The sequence below is a fragment of the Sciurus vulgaris genome (genome assembly GCF_902686455.1).
Source record: "Sciurus vulgaris genome assembly, chromosome: 12".
NCBI lineage: Eukaryota > Metazoa > Chordata > Mammalia > Rodentia > Sciuridae > Sciurus > Sciurus vulgaris.
Genome location: NC_136473.1, coordinates 56007879 through 56028679, shown reverse-complemented (window position 1 = coordinate 56028679; position 20801 = coordinate 56007879). Strand labels below are relative to the sequence as shown.

At 38.7% G+C, this 20801-nt stretch overlaps 1 protein-coding gene across 3 annotated transcripts in view; it reads left to right on the top strand.

Annotated features, from left to right (window-relative positions):
• SMYD3 (SET and MYND domain containing 3) overlaps nt 1-20801 on the top strand; it is a 751918-nt gene that overhangs the window by 577666 nt on the left and 153451 nt on the right. For all 3 annotated transcript variants that reach the window (XM_079106633.1, XM_079106634.1, XM_079106635.1), the window contains one exon: nt 2257-2367. In XM_079106633.1, the coding sequence (XP_078962759.1) occupies nt 2257-2367 (111 nt within the window). The remainder of the gene's footprint in view (nt 1-2256; nt 2368-20801) is intronic.

The following is a 20801-nucleotide window of genomic DNA, read 5'->3' as shown; positions in this document are numbered from 1 at the left end:
GTAACATCACTGACTACATTTTGTAAGGCAGGTACTCTTGTTCCTACATGTACAACAGCATGTTATAGTTGCTCAACAGGTGAAGTATCTGTAGACAGCTAGCCAGCCAGGTCAGTCTGTGGCTTCTGTCACCCTGGTGATGGCTGTGGTACCTCCAACAGGTCTGTCTGGCCAGGCCTCCTCCTCCCTAGGCTGCTTTTGTAACACCTTCCTGAAGCTGGTTTCTGTTAAATAGGATGGCCTTCTCTGCCCCACTGTGAATTTCAACAAGTAAGATCATGTTGGGTAGACACGAGATGCTTTCTTTTAAGAAAAACCACATGGAATGTTTTCTCTGGGGAGTTGTCATCTCCTTCAGTAGGTAATCCTGCCTTCTTCCTCTTCTACAATATTCCCTTCTCCCCCCATAATTATTTTCTACATTTGAAAGCAAATAAAGAAGTAATTTATACAGTATGGTACAAGCTGATATATGTTACAGGGTTGAAAGAAAAGGGGAAGGGATGAGGGAATTAGGAGTGCTGGGGTGGCGTGGAAATCAGGCCGTTATTTTAAATAGGGTGATCAGGTTAGGCCTTGCTGAGAAAGTGAGATTTGATCAAAACAGAAGGAAGACAAGGAACATCCCCATCATGGATCTGGGAGAAGGGCAGAGGAAACAGCCCATGCACAGGCCTTGAGGTGGGCATGTGTGTATGTAGGGGAGAGCAAGGAGGCCAGGGTGGCGAACAGTGAGAGTGACAGAAGAGTGAGACATGAGTTTGAGAGAGGAAATGGGATCAGATTATGTGAAGCCTCTGCTTCTCTAACTACCTGTGATGAAGGACCCTCATTTTTTCCTAACATATTACAGACCAATATGTTTATAAAATTTGTTTAAAATGAATTAGTAGGAAAATGAAAAAAATTTAAAAACATAAAAGCCCAGCATTTTATTATTAAAATCACAAAATTATTCTTACCAAATAGTGTAGAAGTTTCTAAATGTTGACTTTGCATTTCTTTCTGGACTCATAGCCCACACCATTGACTAGCACCAGTCCAGGGACCACACTTCGGGTTGCATTGTGGGTGTCCATTGTCATTGTTTGTGTACCCAACAGCAAGAAAGCACTGATTTCACCTTTTGATGAATTACTCTGGCAAGAGGATGGAGTGCAGGAGACTGAGGGAAATAAGCAGAGAGACCAGTCATGAGCAAGAGATTTTGGTGGCTCAAATCACGATGGTAGCATTGGGAAAGGTAAAAAGTGGTTGGTTCTGGACATATTTTAAAGATAGACCCAACAGAGTTTCCTGGGATCTGAATGGCATTGTTAAGAAAAGACCCAAGTCCAGGATGACGCTGCGGTTTCAGCTTGTGTAATACAAAAGAAGAGTCGCTGTCACCTGAGACTGGGAAGTTTTTGTGATGGAACGGGTAGAAGGAAACCAGGAGTTCTATTTGATATAGTTTAGATTTGATTTTAAGTACATTGGGGATCTAGTTAAGTGAAATAAACATTTAATTGTCATGATGTTGCCCGAAGACCAGTGATTTGAAGTGAACTCTTAGGCTAGAAATCTGAGGCCTTCTCTAATGTCTTCTCACTTTGGCCTTTCCCCTTCCAAGGCAGGAATTAATGATTGTCTTTGAAAGGACCCAAACAAATCAGCTTCGAAGCCTCCATCATTGATTGCACTCTGACATTAAACACTCCTCTCAATGGAAATTATTCCACATACTTTACCTAGTACAAAAGAACTACCTCCTAATTTCAAAAACACCAAATTTGGATGACCTCAACTTCCATGAGGTGCCTATGGAGTTGATTAGGATTTATGAGCAATCTGACTATATCATCTGCCACCTGTTTGATTGCCAGGATGAATTTGGTTTCTCTGATTACCAATGATTATAGAATTTATGGCTAAACTTTAGTAATACCAAGCATATAATAATTCCTGATATTTTACTGTTTTTTTTTTTAAATGAAAAAAAGGTAAGGCATAAAAGTACATAGAGGTCATGAGCCCAATTCTTTAAATTAAGTATATGATGCATATATGCTTACACTTACAAGGACTGAAAGGAAATACAATAAAGTTTGACATGTAATTATTTGTGTAAGAGACTACAAGAGGTACTTTCTCTTACACACATTGGTGTGTAATAAAATAAATTTTAGTCTAATACCTATTATTAATAATAACTGTTAGTTAAAGTAGATGAGCATAACAACCATAAGAACTCTTTCCTCTCTTGGGTGTCCACAGCTCACCATCTGCTACCTAGATATGCTGATGACCAGCGAGGAGCGCCGAAAGCAGCTGAGGGACCAGTACTGCTTTGAGTGTGACTGTTTCCGGTGTGAAACTCAGGACAAGGTATGCTGTATGGAATCAGATTTCAGTACTCCTCAGTCAATTCCTTAATTATCTTTTGGAGAACTCTGCTTTTACTTCATTAATCCCAAAGTAAAAGGCCTCAGTGCGTAGTAGGGAACAGAGGTAAATAGCATTGAGCTGCATACATTTTATTTCCTGGAACTTTTTTCACCTACCAAGCTGATATTTAAGCCCTAGTAAAGATGTATGGAGCTTCGAGTACGGTGGGAATATACATTAAACATGTGATTAAAGGATATGGAAGACCAGACCATATAGTAAGAGGATCAAATTATATTATGATTGATAACAGTCATTGTGATAAATATGCCAAATTGTATCTAGTTTTTATTTCTTTAAAAATTGTCACACAAAGGCTTTTTACCACCGCACTTTATCAGATTGAGATCACTTATCTAGCAACTTTTACTTTCTGAGGAAGGAAGAAGAGCCAAAATAAATGCTATGAAGATTATTAAGGAAGTGTTCTCCTACTACTCATATGCTTTCCTTATTTGAACCTACTTTTAGTTTACACACAGTCAGGTTATCTGATGAAATCAGTTTTGTCAAGTGTTCTTACTGTTAGATTTCATTTGTAATCACTATCTCATTTAATGTCAGTACTTAAAAATAAATTAGGAAATAGAACTCAGGAAGGTTCAGAGATATGCCTCTGGGATAAAAATGAAGAAAAAAGTAGCAGAACCAAGTTTGACACTTCAGTCTTTTAACTAAATTGAATACTTCTTGAACTTACTCAAAACTACCAATAACATCAGTGCAGAAAGATAATTGCTCTCACTTCTTGAGAAAGGGCCATTAGCTCATCCTAATGCTGCAGGAGTCAGGGAACATAATTAGTTTTGCATTAAAAGAACTTTGAGAAACAATTAAGTAGGAAAAGTTGAATCTACTGCTGATAGCTCCCCAAGCATGGATCCACTTTAATGTTAGCCTTTCGCCACTGGCAAGCATACCAGAAATCATAGCACACACCCCCATACTGTAATCCAGAATGACTCCAAGCAGGTATCCCACCAGCATTCTTGGCACTTGGACTTAACTCCTCTTAGGTGCCTTAAGTGTGGCAAATCTTTTAAAAAAAATTCCTAAATAAATGAATGACCATGTTTTATTAAAAGTTGAGGTTATAGCTAGAAACAGTGGCACACATCTGTAATTCCAGCAGCTCTGGAGGCTGCGACCAGAGGATCAGGAGTTCAAAGCCAACCTCAGCAAAAATGAGGTGCTAAGCAATTCAGTGAGACCGTGTCCCTAAATAAAATACCTGATAGGGCTGGGGATGTGGCTCAGTGGCTGCCCTTGAGTTTAATCCCTGGTACCCAAAATAAATAAATAAATAAAAGTTGGGGTTATAGCTTAGTGATAAAATGCTTGCCTAGCAAGTGTGAGGCCCTGAGTTTCATCCCCAGTACTGAAAAACAAAATGAGGAGTCAGTGGGGTGGGGAGGCATGTTCACTTTTGCTTTATTATAATAGCTAAGATCTGAACCATAATAGGAAAAGAAAGGGTTTGGCTACAGCTAACAGTTAACCTATCTAGAACTGTCTTTAGTAGTTGGGTCGTATTTGTCTTAGGAGTTTGGAAAGATGATCTAAGATGAGAGTAGCTACTCATCATAAACCCCAAGCCCTTTTGTCTTTTTTCTTAGCCTTTCCTAGCGTGTAACTTTTGTCCTCATGGTCACAGATGACTGCTGTCCCCACCCCCAATCACTATGTCCAGGCTCCAGACAGGAAAAAGAATGGATGATAAAAAGGCAGAGAGCAAAAGGAAGTCAGTCCTCCTGGAGATCTTCCTTATCATTTTATTGTTCCAAACTCTGTCACATAGCCACCTATAGTTGTAGAAGAGCTGGGAAACTAGTTTACCTTTTCAGACTTGGTACAAGTGAAAGACAAGCAAGAGGGGTGCCAATGACTTTGAGAGAGCCAATCCACATTTTCTATATTCCTTTGAGACTATTTTCTTTACTTTCTTACTCTGTTAAACTTAAGAACTATTGGATGTTGTATGAGTCAAGGTTCCCCAGAGGGAAAAGACAGCAGGATACACCAATACAGTCATGTGTTGCTTTATTGTGGGGGAAAACATTTTGAGAAATGTGTTTTTAGGCATTTTCTCATTGTGCTAACATAGGGTAAGACTACATATTGTTTTATAGCAAAATTTTTTTGTAAGTAGAAGGAGTATACTCTAAAATAATAATAAAGTATAGTATAGTAAACACATAAAGCACTAGCATAGTCATTTATTATCATTGCTGTTTTGTACTATACATAATTATGATATACCTTTACACAGCTGACAGTGCAGTAGGTTTGTTTCTACCAGCATCATCACAGACATGAGTGATAGGTTGTGCAGTAACATTATGATGACTATGATGTCACTAGGACATAAAATCTTTTCAGTTCCTTTATAATCTTGTGGGACCACCAGCTTATACATAATCTGTTGTCTACCAAAATATCACCATGGAGCTCATGACTGTGTGGTGTGTTTGTGTGTGTGTGTGTGTGTGTGTGTGTGTGTGTGTGTGTGTGTATATTGGGGGAGAGAGAGTATTGATTGGTTAATTCTAAGGAATTGGATCACATGATTATGAAAGTTAAGAAGTCCCAAGAAGAGCTCATTCCAATACTTCTCAAAGTATTCCATGAAATAGAAGAGGAGGGAACCCTCCCAAACTCATTCTATGAAGCCAATATCACCCTGATGCGTAAACCAGACAGAGACATATCGAGGAAAGAAAATTTCAGACCAATATCCTTAATGAACATTGATGCAAAAATTCTCAACAAAATTTTAGCAAATCGCATACAAAAACATATTAAAAAGATAGTGCACCATGATCAAGTGGGTTTTATCCCAGGGATGCAAGGTTGGTTCAACATCCGGAAATCAATAAATGTCATTCACCATATCAACAGACTAAAAGTTAAGAATCACATGATTATTTCAATACATGCAGAAAAAGCATTTGATAAAATACAGCATCCCTTCATGCTCAAAACACTAGAAAAATTTGGGGTAGTGGGAACATTCCTTAACATGGTAAAGGCCATCTACACTAAGCCCATGGCCAATATCATTCTAAATGGTAAAAAACTGAAAGCATTCCCCCTAAAAACTGGAACAAGGCAGGGATGCCCTCTTTCACCACTTCTATTCAACACTGTCCCTGAGACTCTAGCCAGAGCAATTAGACAAACCAAAGAAATGAAAGGGATACGAATTGGAAAAGAGGAACTCAAACTATCCCTGTTCGCTGATGACATGATTATATATTTAGAGGAACCTGGAAATTCCACCAGAAAACTCATAGAACTCATAAGTGAATTCAGTAAAGTAGCAGGTTACAAGATCAATGCTCATAAATCCAATGCATTTTTATACATAAGTGATGAATCTTCAGAAAGAGAAATTAGGAAAACTACCCCATTCACAATAGCATCAAAAAAAAAAAAAAAATACTTGGGAATCAATGTAACAAAAGAGGTGAAAGACCTGTACAATAAGAACTACAGAACACTAAAGAGAGAAATTAAAGAAAACCTTAGAAGATGGAAAGATCTCCCATGTTCATGGATAGGCAGAATTAATATTGTCAAAATGGCCATACTACCAAAAGTGCTATACAGATTCAATACAATTCCAATTAAAATCCCAATGATGTACCTTACAGAAATAGAGCAAACAGGCGGCGATCCAAGAAGGCGGACTAGAGGGTGACTGCATCTCCAGTCGCCCCAGAAATCAGGATTCAAGAAGGGGAGGCATTGAGAGACTCAGACTAAGATAGAACCACGGGGTGAGTCTCCCCTTCCCAGCGAAGCTCAGCAGGGCGGCAGGCCCGGATTCGAGTGGCTTATTAGAGTGGGACAGGGCAGATAGCGTCTCCCCCAGGCAGCTCTGTGCACTCTGGCGGTGGGCTCCGCCCACAGGGACAGATCCTCCAGCCTCTGGGAACAGGCCCCCCAGTGAGAGCCCTTCTGCACAGAAGCAGCACGGCCAGCTCCGGCCTGCCCCGGCCAGCTCCGGCCTGTCCGCAGGTTGCTTCAGTGACCAGCACAGGGCGCCAGGGACTTCCCCAAGCAGCCCAGCCCCACTCCAGCAGGAAGCGCCTCTCTAGGCTAGCTTCTCAGGGCAAATCACCCAGTGAGAGCCTGTCTACACAGAGCCAGCCACAAGTCCCCAAGCCAGTGGAGACCTCCGACCTACAACCAGCCTCTGGAACCAGGGCTGTGCAACAAGAGACTTCTCCAGGTCTCTCTCCCTGGAACCAGTAGCGGGCTAGGGGCAGCGTTCTTCGGAAGCACTGCATTATCAAATTAATCCAAGACTTCTGGCTACTGAAGGCTGGTAGGTGATACACTGGAAATCTACAGGGTCACTATAAGCCAATAGAGGAAATCAACAATATCACAGAGTCCCATTGACATCTGACCAATATGAGAAAACAAGGGAAGAAAATGTCCGAAACAAACCTAGATACTATATCAATAAAACCCAATGACAGCACAGCAGAAGAAATGTCCGAAAGGGAGTTCAGAATGTACATAATTAAAACAATCAGGGAAGCAAACGAGGAGATGAAAGAACAAATGCAGGCATTAAATGAACGCGCTAATCAACAGTTAAAAGAGCAAATAACGGAAGCAAAAGAGCATTTCAATAAAGAGTTAGAGATACTGAAAAAAAAATCGGAAATTCTTGAAATGAAGGAAACAATAAACCAAGTTAAAAACGCCATAGAAAGCATAAACAATAGGATAGATCATCTGGAAGACAGAACCTCAGATATTGAAGACAAAATATTTAATCTTGAAAACAAGGTTGACCAAACAGAGAAGATGGTAAGAAATCATGAACAGAATCTACAAGAATTATGGGATATCATGAAGAGGACAAATTTAAGAATAATTGGGATTGAGGAAGGCTTAGAGAAACAAACCAAAGGAATGAACAATGAAATAATATCAGAAAATTTCCCAAATCTGAAGAATGAAATGGAAAACCAAGTACAAGAGGCTTATAGGACTCCAAATATGCAAAATTACAACAGACCTACACCAAGGCACATTATTATGAAAATACCTAACATTCAAAATAAAGACAGAATTTTAAAGACCGCGAGAAAAGAATCAGATTACATTCAGGGGGAAACCAATAAGAATATCAGCAGATTTTTCAGTCCAGACCCTAAAAGCTAGAAGGGCCTGGAACAACATTTACCAAGCCCTGAAAGAAAATGGATGCCAACCAAGAATTTTATACCCAGCAAAACTTACTTTCAGATTTGACGATGAGATAAAGTCCTTCCAAGATAAACAAAAGCTAAAGGAATTTACTAAAAGAAAGCCGGCATTACAGAACATTCTCAGCAAAATATTCCATGAGGAAGAGATGAAAAACAACGATGTAAATCAGCAATGGGAGGAAATAGCCTAAAGGAATAGCCAAATAAAGGAGAAACCAAATCATGTCAAAAAACAAAAATGAGTCCAATGACTAGGAATACAAATCATATCACAATAATAACTGTGAATGTTAATGGCCTGAACTCATCAATGAAAAGACATAGACTGGCAGATTGGATTAAAAAGAAAAATCCAACAATATGCTGCCTGCAAGAGACCCATCTCATAGAAAGAGACACCCATAGACTAAAGGTGAAAGGATGGGAAATAACATACCATGCACACGGACACAGCAAAAAAGCTGGAGTATCCATCCTCATTTCAGATAATGTGGACTTCAAGCCAAAACTAGTCAGAAGGGATAAAGAAGGACATTACATACTGCTTAAGGGAAGCATAAATCAGCAAGACATAACAATCATAAACATCTATGTCCGGAACATTGGCTCATCCATGTACGTCAAACAAATCCTTCTCAATTCCAGAAATCAAATAGACCACAACACAATAATACTGGGTGATTTTAACACACCTCTCTCACCGCTGGATAGATCGTCCAAAGAAAAATTGAGTAAAGAAACCATAGATCTCAATAACACAATCAACAATTTAGACTTAACCGACTTATATAGAATAGACCATCCAGCAAAGAACGAATACACTTTCTTCTCAGCAGCACATGGATCCTTCTCTAAAATAGACCATATATTATGCCACAAAGCTACTGTTAGCAAATGCAAGAAGATAGAGATACTACCTTGTACTCTATCAGATCATAATGGACTGAAATTAGAAATAAATGACTGAATAAAAAACAGAAACTTCTCCAATACTTGGAGATTAAATAATACACTATTATATGATGAATGGATAACAGAAGATATCAGGAGGGAAATTAAAAAATTCTTAGAAGTAAATGAGAACAAAGACACATCATATCAAAATCTCTGGGACACTATGAAAGCAGTACTGAGAGGAAGATTTATTTCATGGGGCGCATTCAACAAAAGAAGTAGAAATCAACAAATAAACGACCTAACACTACAGCTCAAAGCCCTAGAAAAAGAAGAGCAGAGCAACACCAAAAGTAGTAGAAGACAGGAAATAGTTAAAATCAGAGCTGAAATCAGCGAAACTGAAACAAAAGAAACAATCGGAAAAATTAACAAAATAAATAGTTGGTTCTTTGAAAAAATAAACAAAATTGATAAACCCTTAGCCACGCTAACAAAGAGAAAAAGGGAGAAAACTCAAATTACTAAAATTCGGAATGAACAAGGAAATATCACAACAGACACGAGTGAAATACAAAACATAATTAGAAGCTATTTTGAAAATCTATACTCCAACAAAACAGAAAACCTCGAAGACATGAACAAGTTTCTAGAGACATATGAATTACCTCAACTGAACGAGGAAGACATACACAACTTAAATAAATCAATTTCAAGCAATGAAACAGAAGAGGTCATCAAAAGCCTACCAACAAAGAAAAGTCCGGGGCCAGATGGGTTCTCAGCCGAGTTCTACAAAACCTTTAAAGAAGAGCTCATTCCAATACTTCTCAAAGTATTCCATAAAATAGAAGAGGAGGGAACCCTCCCAAACTCATTCTATGAAGCCAATATCACACTGATACCTAAACCAGACAGAGACTCATCAAGGAAAGAAAATTCAGACCAATATCCTTAATGAACATCGACGCAAAAATTCTCAACAAAATTTTAGCAAATCGCATACAAAAATATATTAAAAAGATAGTGCACCATGATCAAGTGGGTTTTATCCCAGGGATGCAAGGTTGGTTCAACATCCGGAAATCAATAAATGTCATTCACCATATCAACAGACTAAAAGTTAAGAATCACATGATTATTTCAATACATGCAGTAAAAGCATTCGATAAAATACAGCATCCCTTCATGCTCAAAACACTAGAAAAATTTGGGATAGTGGGATCATTCCTTAACATTGTGAAGGCCATCTATGCTAAGCCCATGGCCAATATCATTCTAAATGGTGAAAAACTGAAAGCATACCCCCTAAAAACTGGAACAAGGCAGGGATGCCCTCTTTCACCACTTCTATTCAACATTGTTCTTGAGACTCTAGCCAGAGCAATTAGACAAACCAAAGAAATGAAAGGGATACGAATTGGAAAAGAGGAACTCAAACTATCCCTGTTCGCTGATGACATGATTATATATTTAGAGGAACCTGGAAATTCCACCAGAAAACTCATAGAACTCATAAGTGAATTCAGTAAAGTAGCAGGTTACAAGATCAATGCTCATAAATCCAATGCATTTTTATACATAAGTGATGAATCTTCAGAAAGAGAAATTAGGAAAACTACCCCATTCACAATAGCATCAAAAAAAATAAAATACTTGGGAATCAATGTAACAAAAGAGGTGAAAGACCTGTACAATGAGAACTACAGAACACTAAAGAAAGAAATTAAAGAAAACCTTAGAAGATGGAAAGATCTCCCATGTTCTTGGATAGGCAGAATTAATATTGTCAAAATGGCCATACTACCAAAAGTGCTATATAGATTCAATGCAATTCCAATTAAAATCCCAATGATGTACCTTACAGAAATAGAGCAAGCAATTATGAAATTCATCTGGAAGAATAAGAAACCCAGAATAGCTAAAGCAATCCTCAGTAGAAAGAGCGAAGCAGGGGGTATCACAATACCAGATTTTCAACTCTATTACAAAGCAATAGTAACAAAAACGGCATGGTATTGGTACCAAAATAGACAGGTAGATCAATGGTACAGAATAGAGGACATGGACACAAACCCAAATAAATACAATTTTCTCATACTAGACAAAGGGGCCAAAAATATGCAATGGAGAAAAGATAGCCTCTTCAACAAATGGTACTGGGAAAACTGGAAAACCATATGCAACAGAATGAAATTAAACCCTTATCTCTCACCCTGCACAAAACTCAACTCAAAATGGATCAAGGACCTCGGAATCAGACCAGAGACCCTGCATCTTATAGAAGAAAAAGTAGGCCCAAACCTTCAACTTGTTGGCTTAGGATCAGACTTCCTTAACAGGACTCCCATAGCCCAAGAAATAAAAGCAAGAATCAACAACTGGGATAGATTCCAACTGAAAAGCTTTCTCTCAGCAAAGGAAACTATCAGTAATGTGAAGAGAGAGCCTACAGAGTGGGAGAATATCTTTGCCAATCATACTTCAGATAGAGCGCTAATATCCCAAATCTATAAAGAACTCAAAAAACTCTACACCAAGAATACAAATAATCCAATCAACAAATGGGCTAAGGAAATGAACAGACACTTCACAGAAGAAGATGTACAAGCAATCAACAGATATATGAAAAAATGTTCAACATCTCTAGTAATACGAGAAATGCAAATCAAAACTACCCTAAGATTTCATCTCACCCCAATTAGAATGGCAATTATCAAGAACATAAACAACAATAGGTGTTGGCAAGGATGTGGGGAAAAAGGTACACTCATACATTGCTGGTGGGGTTGCAAACTAGTGCAGCCACTCTGGAAAGCAGTATGGAGATTCCTCAGAAAGCTTGGAATGGAACCACCATTTGACCCAGCTATCCCACTCCTTGGCCTATACCCAAAGGACTTAAAATCAGCATACTACAGAGATACAGCCACATCAATGTTCATAGCTGCTCAATTCACTATAGCCAGATTGTGGAACCAACCTAGATGCCCTTCAGTTGATGAATGGATAAAGAAACTGTGTCATATATATATATATATATATATATATATATATATATATATACACACAATGGAATATTACTCTGCCATGAAGAATGGTGAAATTATGGCATTTGCAGGCAAATGGATGAAATTGGAGGATATCTTGCTAAGTGAGATAAGCCAGTCTCAAAAAACTAAAGGACGAATGATCTCGCTGATAGGCGGATGAGGACATATAATGGGGAGTAGGAGGGGTTAGTGTTAGGGTTAGGGTTAGGTTTAGGTTTAGGGTTAAGGAGGGTCGTAAGAATGGAGGAAGGAAGGACTGTATAGAGGGAAAAGAGGGATGGGTGGGGTGGAGGGGAAAGGGAAAAAAATAACAATGAATCAAACAACATTGCCCTATGTAAATTTATGATTTTTAATTAAAAAAAAAAAAAAAGAAGTCCCAAGATCTGCAGTTAGCAAGCCAGACACAGGAAGCAGTGGTGTAAGTTCCTATCTAAAAGGTATCAGGCTCAGGACCCATGAAAAGCTAATGTTTTAGTTTCTGTCCACAGGCAAGAAATGGCCAGTACCCAGCTCAAGCAGTAAATCAGAAGGAGCTCCCTTTTACTTGAGGGAGGGTCAGCCTTGTTAGTCCATTCAGACCTTCCAGTGATTGAATGAGGGCCACCCACATCAGCGAGAACATTTCCCTTTACTGGGTCTGTGGGTCAAATGTTAATGTTGAATGCCCTGTGACCAATCAAGTTGACACATAACATTAGCCACCACAAATAGTGTGTTAGAGATGGGCCAAATGGCATTACAAAAATAAGTACTTGATTACTCTGCAGGATTCTAGTTCATTCTGTATCTAACAAACTGAGTGGTCTTAGGCAAGTCATTCAGCCTCTTTAGATATGTTCTATCATCTGTTATATAAGGAATTTTGAATAGAAGATCTTCATACCCCTTCTATCTCCATTATCCTGTGTTTCTATGAAATGTTTCCCAGTGATAGGGAGCAGGGTATGTGCTTAGATGGGAATATAAACTTGGTTTACAGTTAGTTCATCAGTTTCAAGTTTCTACTTAATAGAGAATATTTTCAACTTTCCATTTAACTGAGAATTTTGTTCTGTTTGATGATATGAACATCCCTTTGGAAATCTCTATATTGTTGTTTTGCTTAGAAAAAATAATGCAGAATTAAATCCAGCTTAGTGCATTCTCCAAATATTATAAATCCAAAATTTAGTTCAGTCAAAATTAGTTGTACTTCAGTTCCTTTCAAGCTTATTTTTCTGCTTTTCCTGGGAACCTAAAGAATTCACCTTACCAGGTCTCTGTATCAAGCAATATTTATTATGTGTCTATATCTGCATTTTAGTGGGATTTGTATCATGTTTCAGGAAGGTAGGAATCCTTGTAATAGTGGGTGTAATTTGCATGTGTGGAATTGCCATTTGTAATCAGCAGCAGCCTAACTTCTGGAAGAAATAAAACTTACCACCTAAGGGGAGATTCTGAAATGATTTGCGCTTTCCTATGGCTTGCTTAGGTCAGAAACAAAGGCAGTACAAGCAAAACAGACCGAATGTAATTGTTTCCATAAGTTTCTAAATAGTACACAGCGTGCTTCCCTTGATGTCACATGCTTTATTTCTGTATTTACTTGCCACGTTATTTCTCTAGGCCTGCTGTATTTAATTCTCCTTTTAAAGTATCATGTCCATCAGTCAGTCTACTCAAAGCTCTGTTGGCTTATTCCTAGATTATTGAAATAACCCTAATTGTTCTCTTAGCCCTCAATTTCTTTCCTTTTGTCCACCCACACACTATTTTAGAGTAAACCTTCTCAAATACCAGTTTTCTTTTCATTATCATTAGTGTTCAGGATACACTCAAAACTTTTAACTTGGCATTTACTGTCCTCCATAGTCATAACCCCAAGATCCAAACCTTTATTTCTTCTCTTTTTCAAAATAACCAACTTCTTTTATCTAATTGTGCCCTTCCCCCATCCAAAAGATTCTGAAGTAGTGCACACACATTTATGCACCCACAAACACATGCACCCGTATGTAGGTGTACTTGTATACCTTTGAGAAATAAAACTTATTTCTCAGTTTGAGAAATAGAAGTGACAAGAAGTAAGACAAAAATAGGTTAGTATCCAAAATGTATGCCACATGGTCTTTTTTATAATAGCCAAGGTGAATCACAGAATTACTCTTTAATTTCTCAGCAACCAAAGCTAAAAACCTAATTTCAAAATTCACAAAAGCCAAAGAATTGAACATACATGTACCCCTCAGCCAAATTATACAGTGGGGCCTGAAGCACTCACAAAATATTCTTATCAGACTTCTACAAGTACTGAAATAGCCGGGTTTTATAATCTTCCTCAATGTGGCTGATTGACATAAATTCAAGTGATAACTTAATAAAAGAACTAATAAGAAGGGTTGATGCAATCTGAGATCATCTCTCTCTCTCATGGTTTGCTTTATTCCAAGAATAAAATTTAGTCTCTATAGGGGAAAGCCAGGACTGCATATTCTTCCAGTAATCCTTTGTTAGTGTTATTTCTTGCAACTAGGCTTTTACATTTTTAAAATCATTTTAGTTTTTTATTAAAGTGATATGCATATGTAGTTTGAAAAGTCAAAGTCTTATCACACAGTTGAAATCATGAGAATCTTTCCTTCTGTGCTCCTGGTCAGGTCCTGCCCCCTAAATACAAACCCTTTCTGCCCTTGGCATTTCCCCTCATGTTTCTAAAATTAAAGCTCAAGTCAGGTGCTAGGGATGTTCTTTGCTACTGGAAAGTTTTGGAAGTTTTTACTATTTTTTATTCCAGGATTTCAAATTCACTTTTTTCCCTATCTCTCAGTTTATGTCTTATTTCTATTTTTGTTTTGTAACTTACTTCCCTCTTTGCATGCCATTACATTAGTTATCTATTTGAGAAATCTAATCATGCTTCCTTTTAAGTCTTAGTTCCATAAAGTTTATTTTACAGAGGGAGATTGTGTCCTAAGGCTTTTTGGTGGTTTTCCTCCTTAGCATTGCATTTCACTAAGTGTTCTGGAATTGTGTATGGCAGACTCATTTTCAGTGCACAGTTTTTAGTTTGTTCTTTCTTCGGTGCTCTACCCTTCTTCCTGGTAGTCTGGACTCCCCAGACCCTTTAATCTCCAGTTCAAAATTGAGATTTACTAGTATTCAGATGTCTTGCACCCCAGTGATGTGGAGACTAGTGCAGATCTGGGGATCTAGGCTTTTTGGTTCTGTATCTTCTAACCTCATGTTCACAGTTACGTATTAGTATTTAGTCCAATGGAAACCATTGACCTTGTTTTTTTCAGCCTCTTTTTACAAGCAAATTAGCCTGTCCATTTCCTGGCTTAAGCTTTGGGGCTGACTCTACTCTCCTTTCTTACAGGAAACCTTTTTATAACCACTGGAACAGAACTTGTGCCCCTCCACTGCCTGCTTCCAGACCCCAGGCCTTGTGTTTTACTTATTGCTTTGCATCTTTCTTCTTTCTGGACCAAGGAGGTGATTATCTTGTTTTTCAATTGGCAAAGCTATTTTTGGTTCTTCTCTTGTTATATTTTACCTATCATTATATGGGTTTGGAGTAGAGGGGAGCATTTTGAGGTCTGAATTTCACAGCATCTTGACTGGAAAGTCTGCAGTTTGCCTTTCAAATACATAGGTAAAAATCTGAGTCTTTGGAGGAAAGGAAAATGCAAGGATAAACAATGATGTAATTCTCCTGAGGGCTTCCAAGCATGTGTGCACCTTTCACCTAGCCCCAGTCTGTCTGCAGAGCAGGATCTGTATCTCCTTTTATCACAGGGCCTTGTGTAGAAAGAGAGTTCAGTAGAGTCACTCTAAAAAATGTTCAGTAAATGGTTCTGGTGTGGAGGAGCCCTTATAAGCTGCTTATTCCCTGAGGCTACAATTCTAAGCCTACTTCCTCTTATTTTCTTCTATACGACTGAAGCTGTGTTAATTATTATCTTTGGTAATTATTTCAGTTTCTTTTCAGAAATCCTCTTTTGTAACCTGGAATTGCCTTCTGTAAGTCCCTCTGAAGACCTCCTCCAACACCTATGGGTTACAAAACCCTGAGAGTAGCCCAGAATTCTACAAAGATGGTGCTTGCACTGGAGCTATGGGAGAATGGCTTCAATTCCTTTAGGTTTCATGCCTCAGGAAGGCTGTAAGTGTCAGAGTGAAAGCTGGGAAAGGGAGCAGGCTGAACCCAAGAAAGAAGCAAAGCTTGTCTGAAGAAGTAGTAAAGAAATGTTAGAGCTTAAGCTGTATTCAAAGGAAAGGAGAGCTTTCTGCCCAAGAAAGTTTTATGGTAACTTGAATCTATTTGAAATATGAGCAATTACTTAAAGGTCATTAGTAAACCAAGATTTTTTTCTGCTGCCTTCCGCTAGTTTGCTAAATTAATTGTGAGCAGAACTGCCTTGTGGCAGGATGATGAACCCAACCAGCTCAGAATTGTTTTATATTTCAGGTTTTAACAATGTAAGCTGAATGTGTTTCCTGTTTCTAAGGTTTTCATCATAACCAAAGTATGTTATCTTCAGGAAGATTAGAAAGTTTTAGCAGGAAAGTGGAGAGAGAGAGAGAGAGAGAGAGAGTGTTTTCCCATTTGTATGAGTTTTTAAACGGCCAAAACCTAAGTACTGTCTGTTATCTTTATCTTGCTTCTCTAAATGACCAGAAGAATGGTTTTCCCAGGAGTGAATGCAGGGCTGGCTGGCATTCATGTTAAAATGAGGAGAGGAGCTTATTGACTTCATAACCACATAATCCCATCTGTAATGTTGCCACCAAACACTGGGAGAGGCTTCTGGGGAAGGTACAATGGGCTGTGAAGTTGGCTGGGAAATAAACAATGTAGCTGTTGTGTTTGCCTTGGAATCTGCTCTTCACCACATCACAGGATATGGTGCTTGGGCACTGCCTTCTCCCCAGAGCACAGACAACTGGGCCCCCAGGCTTCTACATTTGGCCCTGTTTTGTCCAAAAGTCCACTTCTGGGACAAGAACTACATATGTGTGGTGACATGAAGGCCATTTTACCTTTCTAATTGTTGCACGAATGTTCTTTTCTCCTGAATTCTGATCTATACAAAGCTCCAGCCCAGGGGATAGACCACAGATGATGTAACAGAGTAAATATTTTTATAAACCAAGCACCTTACAGTCCCCAGTGCATGGCCTGCAAGAGTGTTCAAGAAGTGTTATGGAATAAGGTGACACATCCTCAAAGAATATGATAAATTAGAATGCCTGCTAAAGTTTTAGCAATACTTATTATTTACTAGGTATCCTGAGTCCCTTATAGGCCTCCTCTTATTTAATCTCTACGGCCTTATGAAGGTACCACATAATATACCAACATATATACATTGTATAATCATGTAAAGCATATCCAGCCCTCAAACATGTATCACTGCTTTATAGCAAACATTCAAATTGCCTTTTTCAAGCTTTTTGAGATATATGATACACAATCACTGTCTACACTTACCCTGCTGTGCAGCAGCACATCAAACTTCTATCTAACTGTAACTTAGCACCCACTGATCAACATTTCCCCATCCCTCTCTCACCCCTGCTCTCCCCATTTGCTGGCAACTACCATACTACTCTCCAAGTCTATGAGATCAGCTTTTTAGATTCCACATGAGTGAGATCATGTAGTACTTGTCTTTCTGTGCCTGGATTATTTTGCTTAACTTGATGATCTCCTGTTCCATCTATATTCTTACAAATGGCAGGATTTCCTTTTTTTTTTTTTCTTAAATGACTGACTAATATTCCATGGTGTATGTGCACCACATTGCCTTTATCCATTCATGAACAGATGGATGCTTACGTTGTTTCCATTTCTTGACTTGTGAATTTGTTGTGGTAAGCATGGAAGTACAGATGTCTTATTGACATACTTATTTCATTTCCTTTGGATACAGACCCAGGAGTGGAATTGCTAAAAGATAGATGAACTATCAGCAGTATCCAAGGGGCAAATTTATATTTCCATTTCATTTGAGTAAATATCTAGGATTGGAATTACTAGGTCATATGGTAAATATACATTTAACTCGTTAAGAAATTGTCAGACTGTTTTCCAAACTAACTACCATTTTGAATTCCTACTAACAATGACTGAGAGTTCCAGTTATGCTACATCCTTGTGATTTCCTTTTTCCTTCTTGTGCTTAGATTTGAGCCCAGGCCCGTGTACATCCTAGGCAAGTACTCCTCCTACTGAGCTACATCCCCAGCCCCAGCCCCTTCAGTTCTTAATTTTGTCAGATTTTTTTCTTGTTTTTGTTTTTGCTAGGCAAGGACTTGCTCTACCACTGAGCCACAACCCCAGCCCTGTTTTTAATCATTCTGATGGATGCATGGTGATTTCTCATTGTGGTTTTAATTTGCATAACTTTAGCCCTGACCCATGCCTATAATCCCAGCAACTGGGAGGTTGAAGCAGGTGGATCAGATCACAAGTTAAAGGCCAGTCTGGGCAACTTAGTAAGAACCTATCTCAAAATAAAAAATAAAAAGGACTGGGAGTGTAGCTCCGTGGTAGAGTGCCCCTACATTCAACCCTGGTAATGTGCGTGCGCGCGCGCACACACGATTACATTACCTTAATAAATAATAATGTATTTTTTCATGTGTGTGATTTTTCGTTCTTATTTAGTGAAATATTTGTTTAAATCTTTTGCCTATTTTAAAAAAAATTGAGTGTTTTCTTATTGAATTGTGAAGCTTTTTTATTCTGTATACTAATCTTATCAGATAGGTATTGTATGTATTCTCAATCTATGGCTTGTCTTTCATTGTCTTCACAGAGTCTTTTGAAGAGCAGAAGTTTCTATTTTGATATCGTCTAATCTAACAGTATTTTTTATAGATCAGTTTTTTGATATGATATCTATCTCTTTGCTTAATCCAAGAGAACAAGATTTTTCTCCTATATTTTCTATTTAAAAATTTTATAGTTCTAGGTTTTACACTTAGGCCTTTGATCTACTTTGAGTTAACGTACATCTATGGTACAAGTTTCATTTTTTGCATCTGGTTGTCCTATTATTCCAGTGCCATTTGTTGAATCAATAAAGTCATAGGATAACATTGAAAGAGTGCAGAGTTTGGTATAGGAGAAGTTGGGTTCCAATCTTGGAACATCAATTAATTAATACCATAACTCTAGTAAGAAAGAGGAGATCCATGCTAGGGAGTGATATTGGCCAAATTATTTTGTTATATTGTGTGCATGAATATGTAACAGTAAATCCCATCCATATGTACAACTGTAATGCTTCAACTAAAAATTGTGGAGCTGGGCATGGTGGTGTACACCTGTGATCCCAGCAGCTCAGGAGGCTGAAGCAAGAAGGTCACAAGTTCAAAGTTAGACTCAGAAAATTAGTGAGGCCCTAAGCAACTTGGTGAAACCCTCTCTCAAAATAAAATATAAAAAGGGCTGGGAATGTGGCTCAGTGGTTAAGTGTCCCTGTGTTCAATCTCTGGTTAAAAAAAAAAAAAAAAAAAAAAAGAAAGGAAGAGAGGGAGAGAAAGAAAGATGAGAGGGGGAGAGAGAGAGAGAGAGAAGGAGGAGGAGGAGAGGGTCGAGGGAGGGAGGGAGGGAAGGAGGGAAGGCGGGAAAGAGAGAAAGGGAGGAAAGGAAAAGGAAAGCATAGATCCCTGCTGTGGGTAACCAAGCACTTGATGTAGTGGAAAGAGCACATGCTTTCCAGGCTGATGGTGCTGGTTTCTGCCACTTACTAACCATTTGTCATTAGCAAATTTCTGTATCTTACTTTTTTCTTCTGTAATTTGAAACTAATCCATACCTGGCAAAGTTGCTTTATTTTCAATTAGATAATGTATATGTAGCTTGGGAGCTGGTAAATGCTCAGTAGTGGCAACATTTATTGTTCTCAAATTATCTGGGGGGAATAATCTATTTGGAAAGTTTCAAGAATTAGAGCATCCTTGGTTCCTATCATCTGCTGATCAATCTTCTTGATGGCTTTTTAAGTCTTCCTGCTTCTACCATTTAACAATCTCTGCTTCCTTCCCTACTTTTTGCCTTTCGTGGGCATCTATTGATCATCTGTTGGGGTACTTGGAGCTTTCACTTCTGTGTTCTCCTTGACATGCTCCCTCTCCATAGCCTGGGCTCTTCCTCCTTAGAAGTGAACTGACCTTGTCTAAACTTTGGGACTTCATCACCCCTACAGTTCCTGACATTGCACTCAGTGGAATGGTGTATGCTATACATGTAGTACAGGGGAGGGGCTCTCATGCTGAGTAAGAAAACAGCATGAGTGGCACTGTGCAGAGTTGAAACCAGGTCATTTTTTTGCCTCCCCAGCACCATCCCTGGACAGAATGGATGTCATTCTGCACTCTCTTTTCTCAAGTTCTCTCCCAAATGAGAGGGATGCCTCTTTTAAGATTTGTCATGTAAGAATTGTTTTCCCTTTCTGGGTGAAACTGCCCTTGAAATCTTTGCTCACAATGAGACAGAAATGATGGAACATTCATGGAACCAATTAGATAAGGGTTCTCTTGCCATTTATTCCTTGTTCATTATAGCACAGTGGAAGGAGGGAGTCCCCACACTTCGTGTTGGCCCTAAGCCTGAAAACAGTGGTCACAACAACTTCAGGGGTCCAGGGTGGGTGGAGAACAGCTCGCCCTGCAGTGGAAGTGGGCAGCACAGGGCCCTAACTTGCACCAGCCTATGTAGTAATAGTGGGTAAGATGTCCTAGAGTCAAGGGTGGGAGGAGGGGGTATTCTAACCTCTTAGGCTCTTTTACTCTATATAGAAATTAAGAGTACATAATACCATTCAAAAATTACTTTATATTCATTTTACTTGAAAAATACACTTCTAGAATTGGGGATACAACTCAGTGGTAGAGTGCTTATGGTGTCCCAGATTCAATCTCCATTGAACAAAAAGTTACATTTCTTTCCTTCCTTCTTTCCTTTCCTCATCTATTCACAGGACTCTGCAGTGAACATGAAGTCTGACACTTTCAGTCCATGGTCCCTACCCAAATCCCTTATATTTGTCATACTTAACTTCACAAACTTTGGAATTCTATAGGTCTTTGCACACAAGTTCTAGTGATACCTTCCTGTTGGAATATGGGCAGAGGCAAAATAGTGAATTTCACAAACGTTGGGGTTCACTGTTGCCTAGCCAGAGGCAGTCCCCTGAATAGA